At 34.0% G+C, this 18,754-nt stretch overlaps 1 protein-coding gene across 1 annotated transcript; it reads left to right on the plus strand.

Moving 5' to 3' along the window:
• Positions 1–642: 642 nt before the first annotated feature.
• On the plus strand, positions 643–18,185 carry LOC129227700 (xaa-Pro aminopeptidase 3-like). Its single transcript, XM_054862304.1, has 5 exons — positions 643–693; positions 785–1,744; positions 7,536–7,777; positions 11,806–11,926; positions 15,268–18,185. Exons 1-5 carry the CDS (start codon positions 678–680, stop codon positions 15,438–15,440), a joined length of 1,512 nt encoding a protein of 503 aa, XP_054718279.1. The 5' UTR covers positions 643–677; the 3' UTR covers positions 15,441–18,185.
• The last annotated feature ends 569 nt before the right edge of the window (positions 18,186–18,754 follow it).

The following is an 18,754-nucleotide window of genomic DNA, read 5'->3' on the forward strand; positions in this document are numbered from 1 at the left end:
TTTGAAATTCATGATTAATTTAAAAAATTCAATCAAATTACAGATACGTAAACAGAGCAATTCGTCGTAAGAAGCAATACAAATAAGACTTCCGCCGGAAGTTTTGAGTGACCCCGTGCAGCCCTGCCACCTAGTGTTCAAAAGAGTAAGCGTGGCGTGGAATTTGGTGAATAATAACACTTGCTTTTGTATGGCCTATAAACTCTTTTTTCTGTTCAAAAATGGGAGGTTTTTTTTATTTTTTAACTAAGAAACGTTTCATAAAGAATGATGAACGATTCATTTGATACGAAATACTCTCTCTACTATCGTATTTTCATGGGTTTAAGCCTCTTTGGTTCCTTATCAGAAACATGGTGAAAGCTCGAATTCTCCTTTTATTTTTTCCCTTTTCTTGGTATTTTCCATGCAGTCTTAAGTCTTTTTATACCCTAAGCATGTTCATTATGCGCATGAAGTCCAGCAATCCTTAAATAAAACGAGTTTTTTTAGCACTACCCGCAGACGGACAGCTGATGGGATCGTTTGCGCTATGCGAACGTAGCCTTTGTATCTACCGAAATGTCACTTTTTGCCATTTCTCGATTACTTTATCGTGACCGTAACTGGGAGAATCAAATATAAACAAAACCATGCCTAAGACTGTCCTTTAATTCTCGCTGTTGGTATTATCGAAGATGAACGCAATGGCGGGTAATCTTAATTTTTTTTAAATGCATGCGTATTAAGTATGGAACAATGTACCATAGTTTTGGCATTTAATTTTATTTATTTATTTTTTTAGGTTATGCCTCTCGCGCCTTCTGGAAACGTAAATGGTTTTCTTCATCAAATATGAAATGGACATTTTTAAGATACTTTTTCAATGCTAATTACTTTCTAAATGCTCAACCTACTTCTAAAACACACAAACATTTATTAAAATCGAATGAAATAAATCCAGGCTTATCAGTGGATAGTTTTCATGAGCGGAGAAAGAAACTTATCGAGTCAGTTAGAAATGATGATAGTACTTTTGTAAAAAATGAAGACTCTCATTTAATAGTAATTCCATCAAATTCAATCGCTTATATGAGTGACAATATACCCTTCCCATTTCGACAAAACTCTGATTTTTTGTATTTAAGTGGTTACAAAGAAGCAAACTGTGTTTTACTTTTGTGCACCTCTGCTAATGAAAGTTATGACAAATCGATTCTATTTATACCGAAACCTACTGCTCATTCCGAGCGATGGGAAGGAACGAAAATGGATCTGTCAACGGTATCGGACTTCCTCGGTCTCGACGAAGCCTTTTATTTAGGCGATTTAGAAGTGTATTTGCAATCTTTTGCCCAAACAAATAGAAATTTCACTTTATGGTACGATTATCTGAATTCGCCTTTCCAGCAACTCCATCAAATCATGAGAGACTTCATGGCAGCCTACAAGGGGAAAATTTCCGTGGAGTCCCCTCGTTCAGTTTTGCACGAAATCCGTTTAATAAAATCAAAGCGGGAGATTGATCTGTTGAGAAAGTCGTGCGACATTGCGGCCGAAGCGATGACCGAAGTCATGAAATTCTCGAAACCATCGATATCCGAAGCTCACCTGTTTGCCAAGATGGAGTTTGAGTGTCGTATGGGTGGAGCCGATCGACTCTCCTTCCCTCCCGTCGTTGCCGGGGGTGATAGAGCCAACACTATTCATTATATTGATAATAATCAACTAGTAAATGATGGAGATATGGTTCTAGTGGATGCAGGTAAGGTTCCAGTTACTGTTAGAAATCTTTTAAAAGATTACTTTTTAAACTTTAGTTACTTTACTTTTTAGAAAGTTTAATTTTTTCTTTAAGACTTATGTGAAGATGTACGCATCGATAATATGTACATAGATAATGAATGATAAACTTAAGGTTAACCTTTTCTTCTCTTTTCTAGGAATTAGTGCTTTTCATAAACAAAATTGATTCTCACTTGCAGGCCCATGTCCAGATTTTCATAAAGGGAGGGGTTTTAATCTTACCAGGGGGGGGGAGAGAATTCAATCCCTCACAACCTTTATTAGTTTTACTACAAATTATTGATCCCAGTATGGCGTTTATGCACCTGTAAGTACTGCTGTACCCCCCTCCCCCCTCTTCCTCTAGAAGAATAATTCTGGCTGCTGAAGTGACCAAAGTATTCCTTCATTTTACTGATTCACTTTTATCAAACCTTGTTTGTTTCTTTTTAATTAAATCTGTTAACTATGCGGTTTATTGCAACAAGTATTAAAAACTCTCCACGAGTTCTTTTTATGTAAGAGAATGCATATCAGATTTTATGTTCTGAAATAATGCTTAGAACGAGCGTATTGTAGATGCAAATTACATTACTAAACACAATCACTAATACATCTTCATAGCTGCAACTCATGCCAAATTCATCATTACCTCCTTACAATAAGCAATATTAATGCTTTCTATTGGTAGGTAATTCAACGGTTCTACCACCAGTTTTTCCAAAACATTATTTCAGTCGGCAAAGCTTTAACAGTTGTAAATTACATAACATTTGAATGTTATGCAAAAATTTTTAAGTTATAGGAGAAAAAAATGCAAGCGTTTAGGTCCAACTGAGTTGAATTAGAGGGGAAAAAATACAGAATTACAGAGTTAAAATTACAGAAAAACTTCAAAGAGAAAGGGGGGGGGGAACGTTCAACGCAGGCTTTCACATTAAAGTTAATTTAAGTCGATCGTTTTCGTCATTTGACATACTTTTTTCTTTTTTCAATGGGAGGGGTTTAATCCCTAAAACCCTCCCCTTGGACACGGCTCTGCTCACTTGGCTCTCCAGAACTAATTTTTCATCAATTCCCTTTTATTTTACAAAGCTTGAAGTTTTTTTTTCATCACTATATTTCATTGTTGTCCCCAGGCCCGGCTCTAGGGGGGGTTGGCGGCCACCTGGGGCGTCAGATCCCTATGCAAGTGCACACGAAAAATGTAATTGAACCTTACTTTTAGAGAACATTCCTAAGTTTCAGTTATGGATATGTTATGCGTATAAAGTGAGAAGACAAAAATAAAAGTATGATTAAAGGAATGAAATAGAATTTCAATATTTAAGAGTCGACTCTTTTTAATTTTTTATTTGTACAGTAGGCCCTAAAAAGGCCCTTTAAAAAAAAAAATCTGATTTTTACTAGTCCTGTTTGGTTTTATTTATGCAAAAATTAATTATTGTAAAGTTTGAACGTTTAAAAGTAGCTGAACATCTTCAAAGTTTTTTTTTTTTATTGTACACAATAAATACAAAATAGAAGAAAACTCAGGCTAAGAAAGTAGTACAATTTTATTTCATTAAAATTTCGAATATTTTGTAAGTTGAAAATTACAATACAACAAATATATTTAAATCATTATGAATGTGTTTGTGCTGCTACCTTTCAAACCATTTTACACAAATACAGCAATGTTTTTGGACAACTTGCAACCAGATTTGAAATTGATCTTCAATGGTTATTGTTTTCCAATTAAATTCTTATTATATATTAATTCCTTTCAGCAAGATTATTAACCATTGGCCTCTTTCAATAATTTTTAGTGCTTTGTGATAATCCTCCCAGAACTCACAGATTGGTTTCATCTACAAAATTTTGCATGAAGAAATGCATTAGGTAAATCTATTCTTTCGAGTAATGAAGCTGATCATGTAATTAGGAAGTCCTCAAATTTCATGATATTTTTAAGCATCATCATTTCCTACTTTACTTCCGTAACAGCTTTAACCAATTGTCGTTTATTCAACAGTGGTTCTTTTATTGTCGAAAAAGGGCCATTCAATTTTACTTACTTCTTCATCGATATTTTTAAGCTGCAATTAAGATTTCATTAAATTAAAATAATTACATAGTGCATTTTGAAGTATAGAAAATGATACCCAAGATTTTGAATAAACATATTCATCAAATGCAATGAAATCCCGTTACAACCAGGGTTGGCAGGTTTCTGCCGAGGCGGTAAAAACCACTGGTAGAAACCGGTTAAAACCGGCATGGCAAAAACCCCTTTTTGCCATATTTATCTTGAAACTCAAAAAATGACATAAAATCAAATCCTGACATACAATAGAAAATGTATAAGAAAAATAATTGAATATTAACCCAAATACAATTTTTTTACAACACTATCACCATTCAAAATCAAATTTTACATTGTTTTCACACTGCTGCAGCCTGTAACAAAATACAAGTTTTGATGCAGTTTCTAAACCTAAACAATTTCTCAATTTGTTGTGCACAAAGGAGAAATTTGAGAAGATACTTTCAATCCCAGCAGAACTAGCTGTCATTATCATCAAAGAACAAGAAAGATTCACAAAACTTTCATCTATAGCACATTTTTTTCAAACTGGACCACTATGCGGTCGCTGGAGTAGTTGTTACAACTTGATCGGAAAAATGGGTTTCGGGAAAAGGGGTCAATTTGTTTTGTAAAGCTATGGTATAAGTTACATAATCAGGGTTAATATTTGTGAGTAAAGTTCGGGCACTTTCTTATTGATTACATGATAAATTTACTACCAAATACTTTGGATGGAGCATATAGGCGAGTAAATGATTATCAGTAACTGCTTGATTAAGCTCTTTGAGATTAGTTTTATTCAGTTATATTAAGTGTAAAATGACAAGTTCCTGAATTTTAGAGTTTAATGAAATAAAACAAATCTGTATTTATTTAAATATTTGATATATTACACTTTATATTAAGTGCAAACAAAATAATTATAAACAACAAACTGAAAAATTTGTTACTTACAACATTACAAAGATAAAATTTCTAACGCATAGCAATTTCAACGATGATAAATTTTACTTTGCTTTGGAAATGTCAGTCTTGTTATTTAACATATTTTTACACTAATTATTAAATAACTATTATGTTAAGTTTTTGCAATGACAAAATATAGTTATAATTTTTATTTTACTTAATTGCCTGTCATTAAGTAATTACTAGAGCTATTAAAAACGTTTTCTAGTTTTTGCCAGTTTCTACCAGTTTCTGTCGGTTTTTACCGGTTATAACCAGTTTCTGCCACTGGCAGGGCAAAAACCAGTTTCTGCCGGCAAAAAGCCAACCCTGGTTACAACAAACTCCTAGGGACCCATAAAAGATTTCGTTGTAACTGAATTGTCTTAAAATTGGCTTTATTTTTATAAAAGTGTTAGTTTTGCAAATCTACACTCAAATATAATTAAATCTGCAACATTTACCGTTACTAACAATCTAAAATATAATTAGGTATTTATTCTGAAAAGACAAAGAAAAATATTGGACACTGAACTTTCATTCATTGTTCGTCATCACGAAAGATGTTGTTAATTTTCTTTTGAATGAGGGATTTGGTCTCGGAGGACATTATAAAAGATTCTGATTTATGAACATCACTTATACTCAAACTTGCAGGGTGCCTTACCTTTGGTGCACAGAAATCGACTGCATGGCTTGGTACTGGCTTTTGTTGTCCCACATCAACTTACGTTTCAGCATGAGCGGACCTTGAATGGCTCTGTTTCGAAAGTAAAAACGGAGTTTTCATGTTACAACTTGTGAAAGAAGTTTTTTGGTTTCTGAAAACAGCCTTAAGTATAAAATATTCAAATTAACGTTGAAAAAACATTTTGTTCTAATGAAGTTTTGAGAAATCACTTTGTTCGAACAAGATTTTTCATACATTGTCTTAATGGGTTTTAAAACGGGTTGTTTTCTTTGTTGTAACGGATATTTTGTTGTAAAGGAATTTCACTGTTCACCATCTCTTTTACAATCAATTTTTTTCTGCTGAAGTGATAGTGAACTATTTACTGTTAAACATTTATATTTTAAAACAGTACCAGATTTTTAATATCCATTGAGTTTGGGGCAAAGCTCTGGGTACAAAAAACCTTATTCCACGAAAAGGGGATTTATGCAGAACTATTAAAATTGGTTCAAGAGATTCTCGATAGTCATCCCTTGAGTGGGAGTCTTAACGGCAATTTTTTAGTGAATTGTATTCTATCTTCCTTAAAGTCAGTCCTTATTGAAAAGTTTTAATTTTTCTCTTTTAGACTTCTTAAAAATTGAAATGCAATGTTTCATTATTTTTATACAAATACAAAAGTGACGACCAGCAACAGGCTCTGTGCCCAGCTAGACTGGTCCTAGTCAATTTACAATCCCCAGTGAAGATCAATGGCCCTCTTAAAACTATCTACTGCTTTGCTCATTACCACCTCTTCCGGTAAGCTGTTCCAAGGTTCCACTACCCTGCTATAATAATAATTTTTCCTAATATACAAATAAATACAAATACAAATGTGACGACCAGCAACAGGCTCCGGGCCCAGCCAGGCCGGCCCCAGTCAATCAACCAGTCCCCAATGAAGATCAATGGCCCTCCCAAAGCCATCCACTCCCTTGCTCATCACCGCCTCCTCCGGCAAGCCATTCCAAGCGCCCACGACCCTGCCAAAGTAGTAGTTCTTCCTGACCTCCAAGCCAGCCCGAGACCCAAACAGCCCAAAACAATGACCCCCTGTCCCGCCCTCCCCGCAAAAATTCAATCCATTCACATCTTTCACCTTGACAAATTCAAACAACCGAACCATGTCCCCTCCGACTCTCCCCCGCTCCAGGCCATACATGTCAAGCCCACCAAGTCTGGTATCACAATCCAAATCCGAGAGTCTCCCCACCAACTTAGCCACCCTTCCCTGAACCCCCTCCAATACAAAAATATCTCTCCTCAGACAAGGCGACCAAAACCGAACAGCATACTCCAAACGAGGTCCCACCAAACTCCCATACAAAGGCAGAAGAACCCTCCCAGACCTGTCCGAAATAGATCCATTGACGAACCCAAGCACCCATATCCATGTTAGCCTGAGATTTAAATAGCTTAAAACAATGACCCCTTGTCCTGTTATCAGTGCTAAACTTCAGCCCCGTGACATCTTTCATTTTAATAAATTTAAACAACTGCAGTGGCGTAGCTAGACCCGACTTTCGGGGGGGGGTTACTTCTTTTATATATATCTATATATATATATATGTATAATATATATGTATAATATATATATATATATATATATATATATATATATATATATATATATATATATATATATATATATATATATATATATATGTGTGTGTGTAATCGCTTGGAATTTTTTCCTTTCTCTTCTCTCTTCTTTTTCTCTTTTTTTTTGAGACTAACTTTTTTGGGGGGGGGGTTTTTTTGTCCCCAAACCCCCCCCCCTTAGCTACGCCCCTGAACAACTGAATCATGTCCCCTGTCTCTTCTTTGCTCAAGACTGTACATTTTTAGCCTTCTAAGCCTGGAATCATAATCTGAATGAGAAAGTCCATTTATTAGCCTTGTAGCCCGCCTTTGAACCCTTTCCAATACATTAATATCTTTCTTAAGATAAGGAGACCAAAACTGAACAGCAAACTCCATATGAGGTCTTACCAAACTTGCATATTAATATGCTTTTAATGCATATTTGTCTTTCGAAATTAGGCTGTGAGTATCATGGTTACTGCAGTGACTTGGCAAGAACATGGCCTGTGAATGGAAGATTTACAAGTGCTCAAAAGGAACTATATGAAGTTATCCTCTCTGTGCAAAAAGAACTTATACATATGTGTGAACAAAAGCCCAGCCTAGATCATTTGTTTCGAAGCATGTGTCAAAGTCTGGGGAAACAGTTTCAAAACTTAGGCATCATCTCCAAAAGTGCCTCAATAGAAGATGTTATGCAGGTATGTAAAAGTCAGTGCCACTTTATTGTAGATGAGATAATGAAACATTTATAGGTTGAAACAGCTGCACATAATGCACACTTTTTCTTTAAAAAAAAAGGGACTGAAATGTGCGGATGTGTGTTACAAACTGGATATTATTAAAGAGATTGATAAAAAATAAGCAGGGTTGGAGAAAAAACCCTGTTTTTTATAAAGCCCAGCCTATCTGGGTTTTTGACCAAAAACCAGAATTTTTTTTCATATTTTTGATGAAAATCCGGGGCTTTTTGGATTTTTCTAGAAGCGTTTTAATCTCTATCTTTATTTAAACATTGTACGAAACTGGTGTTTTGTTACTTTACTTTTCATAGAGCTATAAATAATTTTAAATCATGCATCTATTTTTACTCAAATATATTGGAAAAAATGTCAAAATAAAAGAAATATGAACTTGAAAACAGTTGGATATTTATATGAAACATGATCAAATTATTTTCTCTCAAGCACGGGCATTTATAAAGAAAAACATTTACTTCTGTTCAAAAATGAATTTTGTGAGTAATTTTTTGAAATCCTAGAATGCAAAATGTAGTAACATATTTTTTTGCAGTTTCATAACTTATGACTAGGTTTTAAAATAAAAGGGGTAATATAAACCACAAACATGCATAATACCAAGTGCAGCAGAATTCATACACATCTCCACTTGTATTACTCATTATGTGATTAAATTGTTCAAGCAGAATTCAACTTTTTATTTGTACGCTTCTCCACGATTCAGACAGCGAAACTCATAGGACTTGGTCAAAGACAACAGAAATGAGTTGAAATCTGAAGAACTGCACAGGGAGTTGCAAGAAGAAGTGGTTGCAGCACTTTCTTCAGATGAAAAGGAAAGTAGTTAGAGAACATTCTCACTGTAGAAATTCAAGAACTTTGTTACCATTGTGATAAAACATAGAATGGTGGGAAAATGACATCATCCTAACTCTACAGTGGTCAAAGGAACATCAACTGGTTCACCAACAATGTTATTGGCCGTTTTAGAAGATCGTCAAAAAGACGGGCAAAAGAAATAACCACCATAAAGGAAGATAACACCTGGAGGGCGGTTATCTGATGTTTTTCTCGAAGATGATTCATCTTCCAAACAGTACAAAATGAAAGAAAGGGGGACTTAATCGAACCAAGCACTAGGACCAGATGCCTATTGTACTAGTTCCAAACGGTAACATCAGCATCCCTCTTCCCCCTCTCCACATTCACACCATCATCAGCTCATCTCGGTACAAGTAAAGTGTAGTCAAGGCATGGGGGGTCAGAGGGGGGCAATGCCCCTCCAGTTTTGGAAGGACTTTATGTAGTAACAACACATCTTCCAAAAAAATTTTAAAAAATCATTTTTTTTCTTTTTTGACTAGTTTAGAAGGACATGGGTGGATTTATAGGAGGGGGGGCATAGGGGCAATGCCCCCCAGTTTTGGGAGGACTTAAAATAGTAACAACACATCTTCCAAAATCTTAAAACAAAAAAATTATTTTTTTCTTTTTTGAATAGTTCAATGAATATGAAGAGAAGCGATTGTCCTTTTCTGATGTGAGAAAAGAAAAAAAAAGAACATTAAATACAAATAGTACAGCTTTCACTGGGGTGCTGAAAATATGCCTATATTCACTTTTTTGGACTGAAAACCGGGGGAGAAACCCCCGAACCCCTTAAAATTGGAGATATTCTATAATCCCACTTAAAAGGGAGCCCTGCGTCACTCTCTTGATACCAGTCACCTCTCTTTAGGCCAATTCAAAAAGGACAGCATGAAAAAAACACATTAATGAAAAATGACACAAAAAATAGTAAAGCATGGCCTTATACATCACAGAAAAACAGACCAAAACATGGGGGGCGGGGGGCATTTTAAAATGTTGCTAAAAAAATAATCCTGCCCCCCCCCCAAGAACTCAATCCTAAACCCACCTATAGTCAAGGCTTTATGCATTTCATGTTGTTTTTCATGGGTTTAAATAAGCAATCATCTGTAATCAGGAATGGATTTATGGAAGTGGGGGGAGTAATGTGGCGTACGTCAGAGAGCACATAACCGAACTTTGCTCCCAAACCTTGAGGTCCTTTTGGTTCAGTGGTTGAAGCACTGAACCAAAAAGGCAGCAGATGTTCTTAATGACGCATAATGTGTTTCAGTCAAAGAATCTGAGGGAAGAATGCAAATCAAGTTTTTTTTCCTTTTCTTACGCCTCATTTGTGGACATATCCCAACCCGGACATGCATTCATTATTCCTCCACATCGTCCACACCACAGATTAATCAAATTTACATTATAACTTATATGAAAAGTTATTCACCATTCGCACAAATCATCATTCACACTGACTTCTGGAATGAATTGTGTATGAGTAGTTAGGTTCCACTGTATTTTAAAATGAGTTTACTCGAGAAGTGGGAAGTAAAATTTTGAGCAATGAAATGTTCATTAAAAATAAAAAAATTAGTAATTACTAAGATAATAAATCTTTCATATAATAATATAGGAATGTGTTATTCAGATATGGTTCCAGTTTAAGGAATATAATGCTGTCATTACACAAGTTAGCTAATTTCATGTGATCTGACTTTTTCACTTGGCAAAAGTGTGTTTCTATATTATCATGTTTTCTAACAATGTAAAATCAAACAAAAGAATATTGATCAAAATTAATTATTTTGGTTAAAAGTTTTGTTTTAAATTGTGAAATCCATATTTGGTTTTTTCATTTATTTTACAAATGCCGGGTCAATTGGTCATTAAACCACGAACTCTCCAATATTTCCCAACAACACAGTTCAAATTAGTTAGTGAGAAGCAATTGTCGAGATGGGGGCATTGTCCATGACTTGTCCAGAGTTACGTAAAGTACAGGTCGGAGAATCCGTCAGATGAAAACGGTGCTAATAAGCATTGAGATAATCATGTCCTGTTAACAGTCTGAAAACAGCCACAGCAGCAGCTCGAAGAGAATTCAGCACAGGGTGTCTTGCACAGTTTTCTCCAGGGTTTACCCTCAGCAACCTGGGAAGCAACATGACGAAACCCATTTCTGTAAATTCTCTTGATCTCTAATTTAGCAGAGTGGAGTGGCAAGGCTCCACGAGTTTTTTTAGAGTACTTGATCCTTTCTTGGATGTCAGCCTTCTCATTTCCAGGCAGACCACAGTGGGATGGTACCCATTGGAAAAGCCACGGTTTCCCATTACCCCTCAGGAGTTTTTTGCAGCTCTGTATATGAGACCCCTAAATTTCATGGTGATTATTAGACAAAGCCTGTAAAGCAGAGGTCGAGTCTGAAAGTATTACTGTTTTTTGGAAGGGATACAGATGAGAAGCAAATTGTTGTAAGGCAACATGTATGGCTTTGAGTTCTCCATCGAAATGGGTTGTGAAAGGTCCAACATGTGAATAAAAAGAAAAATAGTCACAAGATATTCCAGCTCCTGCACCCCGAGAAAAATCTAACAGGGACCCATCAGTGTAAATGTGAAGCTAGTCAGGAGGGAAAAGAGTGTTAATTGTTTCCAAGGCAATGGCACAGAGTTCAGTAGGATTTAGGATCAGGTTTTTTTTTTTTTTTTTAATTTCTAATGTTTAATAAATTTTTCAGAAAGGAAGATTACATTTCTGGATTTGGTATTGATCAGTATAGTTATAATTAGTTTTTTTCTGAAGCAAATGTTTTTAATAGGCAGTAACTTTTGGGGGGAAAAAAACACTTTACCGAGACAGTGGATTTTGTGTAATGGGCCCGGTTAAAAAAAGTTTTTGGAGGTCCTCACTCCAGAATTTTGATATATATTTCCATATACCTTCTTATCACAATGTGTCAAAGTATACTTTTTAACATTTGAGGAAATTACTTTGGACACTGTTATTTGAAGCAAAAAAAAAATTATTCTTTAGTCTTTGAGGTCATGTTACATCCAGCTTGATTTTGTGTTGATTTTCTTATATCCATCAATATTTTAGCAGTTATATTCAAATATATTAAATTTCAGATAGCTTATAATTATTGCCCTCATCATGTGAGCCATTACCTTGGAATGGATGTCCACGATACCAGCCTCATGTCTCGTAGCATCAAGCTGCAGCCTGGAATGGTCGTGACCGTTGAGCCCGGTAAGACTTAGCACACAGAATAATTCTTTCATCTTCTATGTTGTTCAAGTGCGTAAGAAGTTACTTATGACTTCCACTCGGTGGAACAATCGGTACGTACTGGGTTTGAAAGCCCAAGAGATGATAACCTGGGGTAGAAAATAGTAGGATTTACTCACCACAGGTGAGTGACTTTTCTCATGTGTTGAGTGTAGTTTAAGTCAATCAGGTTTTTTAAATAATCTATACTAATAATATAAAGTTGAAGAGTTTGTTTGTTTAAATGCACTAATCTCGTGAACTACTGGTTCAAATTGAAAAATTCTTTTTGTGTTAAATAGTCCACTTATTGAGAAAGCTATGGGCCAATTTTTTTTAAAAAATCAGATTGACCAAAATATTTGTAATTGCAAATTAAATATTTAATTAATATTTTAGTTCTATTAATTCGATGGCGGGTAAGTTATAAAATCAAGAGAGCACTGGCCGACAGTGTCGATAGCTACACTATTGTTGGATTGTTGTGGGCAGCAAATTGATTTTTGCATGTTTTGTTTTAAAAGAGAATAAAAAAAGTAATAAAATAATTTTTGTTAATTTCTTTCTTTAAAAAAATTTTTATAATTCAATACTATCCATAAATTCACTTTAAAATAATACTTTTAGCGACAAATGCATTGAAAATAAACTGTTATTTTTAATGTTAGATATTACTCTTTTTAGATGCTTCTTTTCATTTGAGACTTTTTTCCAAGTATATTTTCTCCTCTTATAGACGCTTTTAAAACTTCTTCAAAAAAATATAATTCTAAATGTTTCCCCTTTGTGTTTGGTTTTCATCACTTGTTTAACCATGTACCAAGTAATTCCTTTCCTATTTTACCTTTAGAAACATAATGCATTTAAATATTTATTTTAGAATAGTTTGTCCTGAAAATAGTTAAAAAATTTAAACTTAATTTTGTACGTTATATTGGAATAAATGGTTCAGTTTGGGCGCTCTAATGGACGTTAAAACAGCATTGCATTTATGGAATAGGGAAGGGGATTTGATGCACCGGTCGCTATAACGGAAGGGTCGCAGTAAGAGAAGGTCGTTCTACAGAGCGTTGACTGTATTAGAATAATATTGGATTTGAGGTAGCAGAATTGTTTAGAGAGGTTCATTTGACCACTATAGTAAGAAAAATTGTTAATTGCAATGTTGTCATGCCCCTTTTGATCACTTTTATCAAAAATTAACTGTATAGGATAATAAATTAGTTTGTACTTGTTGAAATATTTCATATCAGATTATGACGACATTGAAAAAAGAAACATTTAGTCTTCAGAATGCACTTACACAGTAGAATTCCATTTTTACAAAGTTCAAGGTACCAGCAAAAACATGCAAATTAATGTTTTGACATAAATGGACCTGATTTTTGCTGTTTTCTCATATAATTTGCATTGAGTATGCACCCTCCCCCCTATAGAAAATCTAAATGATAGGCCTGAGAAAAACTATTAGGCTATTATAAAATTTCATTATTCTGATATTATGAATGTCGACGAAGTTCCTTTGTAAGTTGAGTACAGGGTTACTAAAGCCTTCTTTTGTGTATGAAAATATAAAAATTATTTTTAGAATCCTAATTTCATGAATTTTTGATAAAAGAAAGTTTTTGTTTAGGCCACTATTTTATGAAACTCCTAAATTGTGGGGAAAGACATAACCGAAAAACAAGCAGGAGTACAGTAGACCCTCGTTTTCGCAGTTTCGATTATGCACAGTTTAAGATTTGACACCTTTATCTTATTTTACACGGATGAGTTTCGGTTTTACGCGGATGCAGCAATGCAAACAGATAAAAATGTTCCCTCTTTCAAAATCCAAACTCTTAAAGATTGCAGATTACACGTAACAACCGCATTTTGGCACGCTAATAATCGAGCTTGAGCCACTGGAGACATTTTATGCGATTGGTTACAAAGCTCTTTCCAGAAGTAAAGTTATTAAACACACACAGTTCAGAACTCATTGGAAGAAGAGCTTTTAGGAGTGAAAGGAGGCCTAAACCATCAAGGATACCGACATTGGTGACACACAACCAAAAACGTTCACATTGAAAATTTTGAGCCATTCCTAGACAATAGAAATGATTTTTCTGATTTGTTAGTGAAGGAAGATTCTATCATGGAAATGACACAAGTGATCATGGATGGGTTAATGCTCTGCAAAGAATTTCAGAGAAAAATTCTTAATGACTACCAAAAGATTATCATAGCCAGCTTCTCTTTATAAACAGAACACGAAATTAATTTATGTTTTCTTTAAGCATGTTGTGCATAAAAGTCGATATAAGTACACATTAAACTTATTATACAATTAGTCATAACTAGAATGAAGTAAATATTGTTGCCTATGGAACCAAACTTCTATTTTAACACTAGTATTAGGTCTCAATTTACGCCGTTTCGATTTACGCAACATTTCCGTTAACACCCGCGTAAAATAAGGGTCTACTGTATAGATCTATCTTGCACTGCCTAAATGAAAGATGGAGGAAATTCGGTGTTATTGTTATCGTAAAAGATGTTTCGAAAACTGCGCTATGTTTTTTTTTTTCTACATTGGATTTCTTTTTGCAAAGAAAATTTTCCAACAATATTGGTAAACAATTTTTCAAAAAACTTCAGTACTTTTAATATGAAAATGTCATTGGCTGTTGAATTATTCAGGTGCTTCACATTAAATGATGTTTGATACATTTTCAGAAACCTATTCTAAGTAATTGTTACTGCACCTGTCAATACTGCAGAATCAACAAGGTATTTCAGTACCCTCAAAACAATAAAATCATTTTTAAGAAACACTATGGACTAGGAATTCTTCTATGCATTGGCAGTTTATTCAATTTGTATGTATCTAATGGTAGACTTTTATAATTTTATTATCTGAATTATTGACTTTATGACTCCTTCCCCGCCCTCTCCTATTTGTGTGCTCATACTTTAATAATGATCCCCTACAAATCCAATAACTGGATCCTCGGATGATTTCACCTGTTGATTATGTTTTGTTGGAAAGTAAGAAAAATTTATTGCATTTACTTGTTTCATTTATTTCTCTCTCTTTTTGCCTAAAAAGAAGAAAAACTTTCTCAGAAACCTATAGAATTTACAATAATCTCTTTTTAGTCTATTAGCAAAGTGACTGCAAACGTAAACTTCATTAATAAATATACAGTTAAGAAAGCTCGTTGAAGATGTTCTTTGCTTAAAGAGCATTTATTTAATTCCTCTACAGTTTGAGAGTCGTTTGAAAATGAAAATGTTTGTTTCTTTACCTAACTTTTGATTTTCTCTTTATTTTATTACAGGAGTGTATATATCAAAAACAGATAGTAGAGTCCCCGAAAGGTTCAAAGGTTTTTGTATTCGGATTGAAGACGACATTCTAATAACTGACGAAGGATATGAAATTTTGACAGCCAATTGTCCAAAAGATGTTAGTGATATTGAAAAAGTTGTTGGTTGCAAATCGAAGGGATGACATGGTGTGTGTGCATTTTAAATTATTGTTCTGTCAATTTTATAAGTGCAATTTTCAAATGTTCAAACTTAATTTTTTCAGTGCTATTGTTGTGATACATTTTAAGTTTTACCCAGACTCGAGCAGTGTGTAATGAGATCTCATGTCCTGACAATCCCAGCACCCACTCCAGTAAGAGTCACTCCGTGGCTCGAACTCAGCCTCGCTCGAGTCCAGTTGTGGCTTAACTTGATGTATAGTTGTATAAATACTTTGAAAGTATTACTACTTACATATTAAAAAACTTTATTTTATAAAATGCCATCATTACTGCTATAGAAATTTCAAAGCAGCCACAATTATTGTTAAAATATACAGAACATTTTCACAGCATCACGACTTAAATTTAGTTTAACATTTACATAGAAGAAAATCAAAAACAAAGACAATTTTTTTATGAAAAAAAAAACAAAAAGCAGTTTATTTTCCAAATTTGATTTCCCCGGAAAATTTTTTTTGAAAATAAAACAGTTACAAGGTCGACAATAATTATACCTTTTGCGAATGGGGTAGAAAGAAATCTTTATTTGTTAGAATTAAAACAAAAGATAAGTACTTTTTAAATACAGTCAATTCGCGAGAACTTGAATCTAAAGGGACCGACAAAAAACTTTGACTTATCGGAAGTTTGACTTACCTCTAGTTTCGGTTTCTGACATTTTAATAATAAAAATCATCGAATATTTTAATTGTACATATAACAGAAGAAATTACAGAGCTTAAAAGTTTTTAAGCACAATATGCACAGTTTAATCAAATATATTGATAGAAAAAAATCAAAAGCATGGTTTTGATTTCAATACTGCTGGAACCACATGAATAGAGCCGATTCTACTTCAGGAAAGGTGCACGTCTTCGTTCGTTTCAGATTCATGGATTCTTCCGCTTTAGAAGTTTCTTTTTTCTTTTAATATCACTGACAGAGTACATATTTGCTTAAACATCTTTAATAGTAAAGAAAACTCACTCTGTCTCTCGGGAACTTATCAGCAAATAATCGAACTAAAGAATGAATGGGAACGCATCTTAACTTAGGTCAGCCTTTGAATAAAGGTAAAAATCAGTTGACTTGACAGCTTAAAAGCAAATTCGTTGTTCAGCAACATGTCAAAGTGTAAACAGTACAGTACAACAAAAGAAAACTAACTCATTTCCACACGTGTAACTCCTTCATCGCACATTGGCTCAACAGGTGCTCTTCTTGCTTTAGAGGTCTATTGTGCAGGAATTGCAAGTGAAGGTCAGTTAATTTTTCTCTCATAATCACTTGTTTGTTTCATTTTTTTTTTTTTTTTTTCGTTATTTCAAAATAAATTTTGAGTCAGCTTTGAAAAAACTTAGAGTTAAAGGAAGTTAACTTCGAGATATTGAGAATAATTAGCATAGAATCAAAGACAAAGGGGTCGGGATTTGATAAAAACTTCAAGTTATCGCGAATTGACTGTATATCCAACTAACATTAAAATACAATGTTGTACCAACAATTTCATCTAAAAGTGATAATCTCTTTTGAAAAAATAATCATAGTTTAGCAGATGTTTTTTGGACACGAAAAAGTAGTTGAAAATCTGATCACTTGAAAATCACTTGAGTAAAATCAAAACACTTCATATGTCTTTTTCGTCAGACTAGAATCATTCTGAATAGAACTTTGTACTTACATCACATACTATATTTTTCACAGAGAAAGCATTTTAAACTGTAACCATTTTCTGAATAATTATGAATTCTTGGGAGGAAAAGTCTGGGAAATGATAAAATTAATGAAAACAAAAGCAATCTTTTAAACCATGTAGGGCATAATTGAAACTAAGTCGATAGTATGCGCTGTTGTTGAATGCATAAAGCAATGCCATTTAAATACAGTCATTGTTTGAAACCGTATCCATTACGGGAAACGTTCTCTCACAAGATGGGGGCCAGACTAAAATTTCTTTGAATAACTGTGACCATGTGTGAAATGGGATCCTAAGAGGACAACAAACATGGCACATGTGTGAGGATATAATAAGCAGGGCTTGAAAATTATATTGCCCAACATACCCGGGGCATGTAAAAAATCCGACCGGGCATGAATTTTTTATCCTTACATACCCAGCTGGGCATGTAATTATTACAATTTTTAAATTAAGTATTTTTAATTTTAATGACTTATTATGTACTATTTATTTAAACTTTTTTTATGTTGTATATTGAAATAATTCTTGATTCAGATATAAAGCTGTGAAATTAATTTTTTGTGTGATTAATGCTAGACAACAAACTCGAATATTTTTATTATTATACAATTAAAAAAGACCTGGGCATGTAAAAGTTTACTCGGGCATGTACCTTTTAGACAAATATGTGCGGTAGGACATGTAAAGTTTTTAAGATTTTTCTAGTCCTGATAATAAGTAGCTGAAAACTTTTGTACATAGATCTAATCTGCAGAGTAGTGTGGTTCAAAAAAACTTTTTTTCAGCTAGAGTCGAGGGGACACCCCCTATTTTTTTTTTATACTTACTTATAGTACTATGCTGTAAAAGTTTTAGCTTCTTACTCAAATTTTAAAAGGGTGCTCAGTGACCCTTTAATTTAACATTAGCCGCAGCATAGAAAATGTCACAAATTTCGAAACATTAAATTTCTCCAGCTATTCTTTCATAATTATTTTATTGCAATGTATATCAATATTACTAGTGTATATTATAATATGCAGCATTGTTTTTTCAGTTCAATGTATTTTTAATCCCTCTCCCCATTCTTAAGAGTTTGGGGGAGGGAGTTGAGCACCCTCTTTCAGTTGAAATAAGAAGCTAAAATTCTTCCAGTATATTACTATCCACAAGCCTAAAAATATTGAGAGGTATCCTATTCCGGCGATACACAATACAGTTGCGACATTTTACATTTGAAAGATACTATGTGATGTCTTTTTTGTTTATTTGGCGAAACATTTTCAATAGCAGAAAAAACCGCTTCACTCGCTAAAGGGTAGGGTTACGGTAGCGTGGTTGCTTCGCACGTTAAGCAATGAATGTTATCTAGGCGGAACTTTTTTTTTTACATGTATTTTTGAACCACCTTACTACAAAGTTCAACTTTGTAGAATTTCTATTTGCAGACCGTACGGGAAATTAAATGCATCTCGGACTTTTCCTGCTTAGTGGAGTTGGTTGTAATTGGCATCGAGTTGAGTTACTTTTGTAGTTATTTTGTAGTATTCCAATCCAAATCCACAGCAATTCCCTTTTCCTATTACACCAAAAAAGAGGTAACCATTGTCATTGTTG

The sequence above is a fragment of the Uloborus diversus genome, chromosome 1 (genome assembly GCF_026930045.1).
Source record: "Uloborus diversus isolate 005 chromosome 1, Udiv.v.3.1, whole genome shotgun sequence".
Classification (NCBI taxonomy): Eukaryota; Metazoa; Arthropoda; class Arachnida; order Araneae; family Uloboridae; genus Uloborus; species Uloborus diversus.

What these genes read in the sequence shown, in the direction of transcription:
- LOC129227700 (XM_054862304.1), top strand. An exon ending in CAATAGAAGATGTTATGCAG is followed by an intron (nt 7,778 to 11,805) that starts GTATGTAAAAGT and finishes ATTAAATTTCAG; the next exon opens with ATAGCTTATAATTATTGCCC. An exon ending in GGTCGTGACCGTTGAGCCCG is followed by an intron (nt 11,927 to 15,267) that starts GTAAGACTTAGC and finishes ATTTTATTACAG; the next exon opens with GAGTGTATATATCAAAAACA.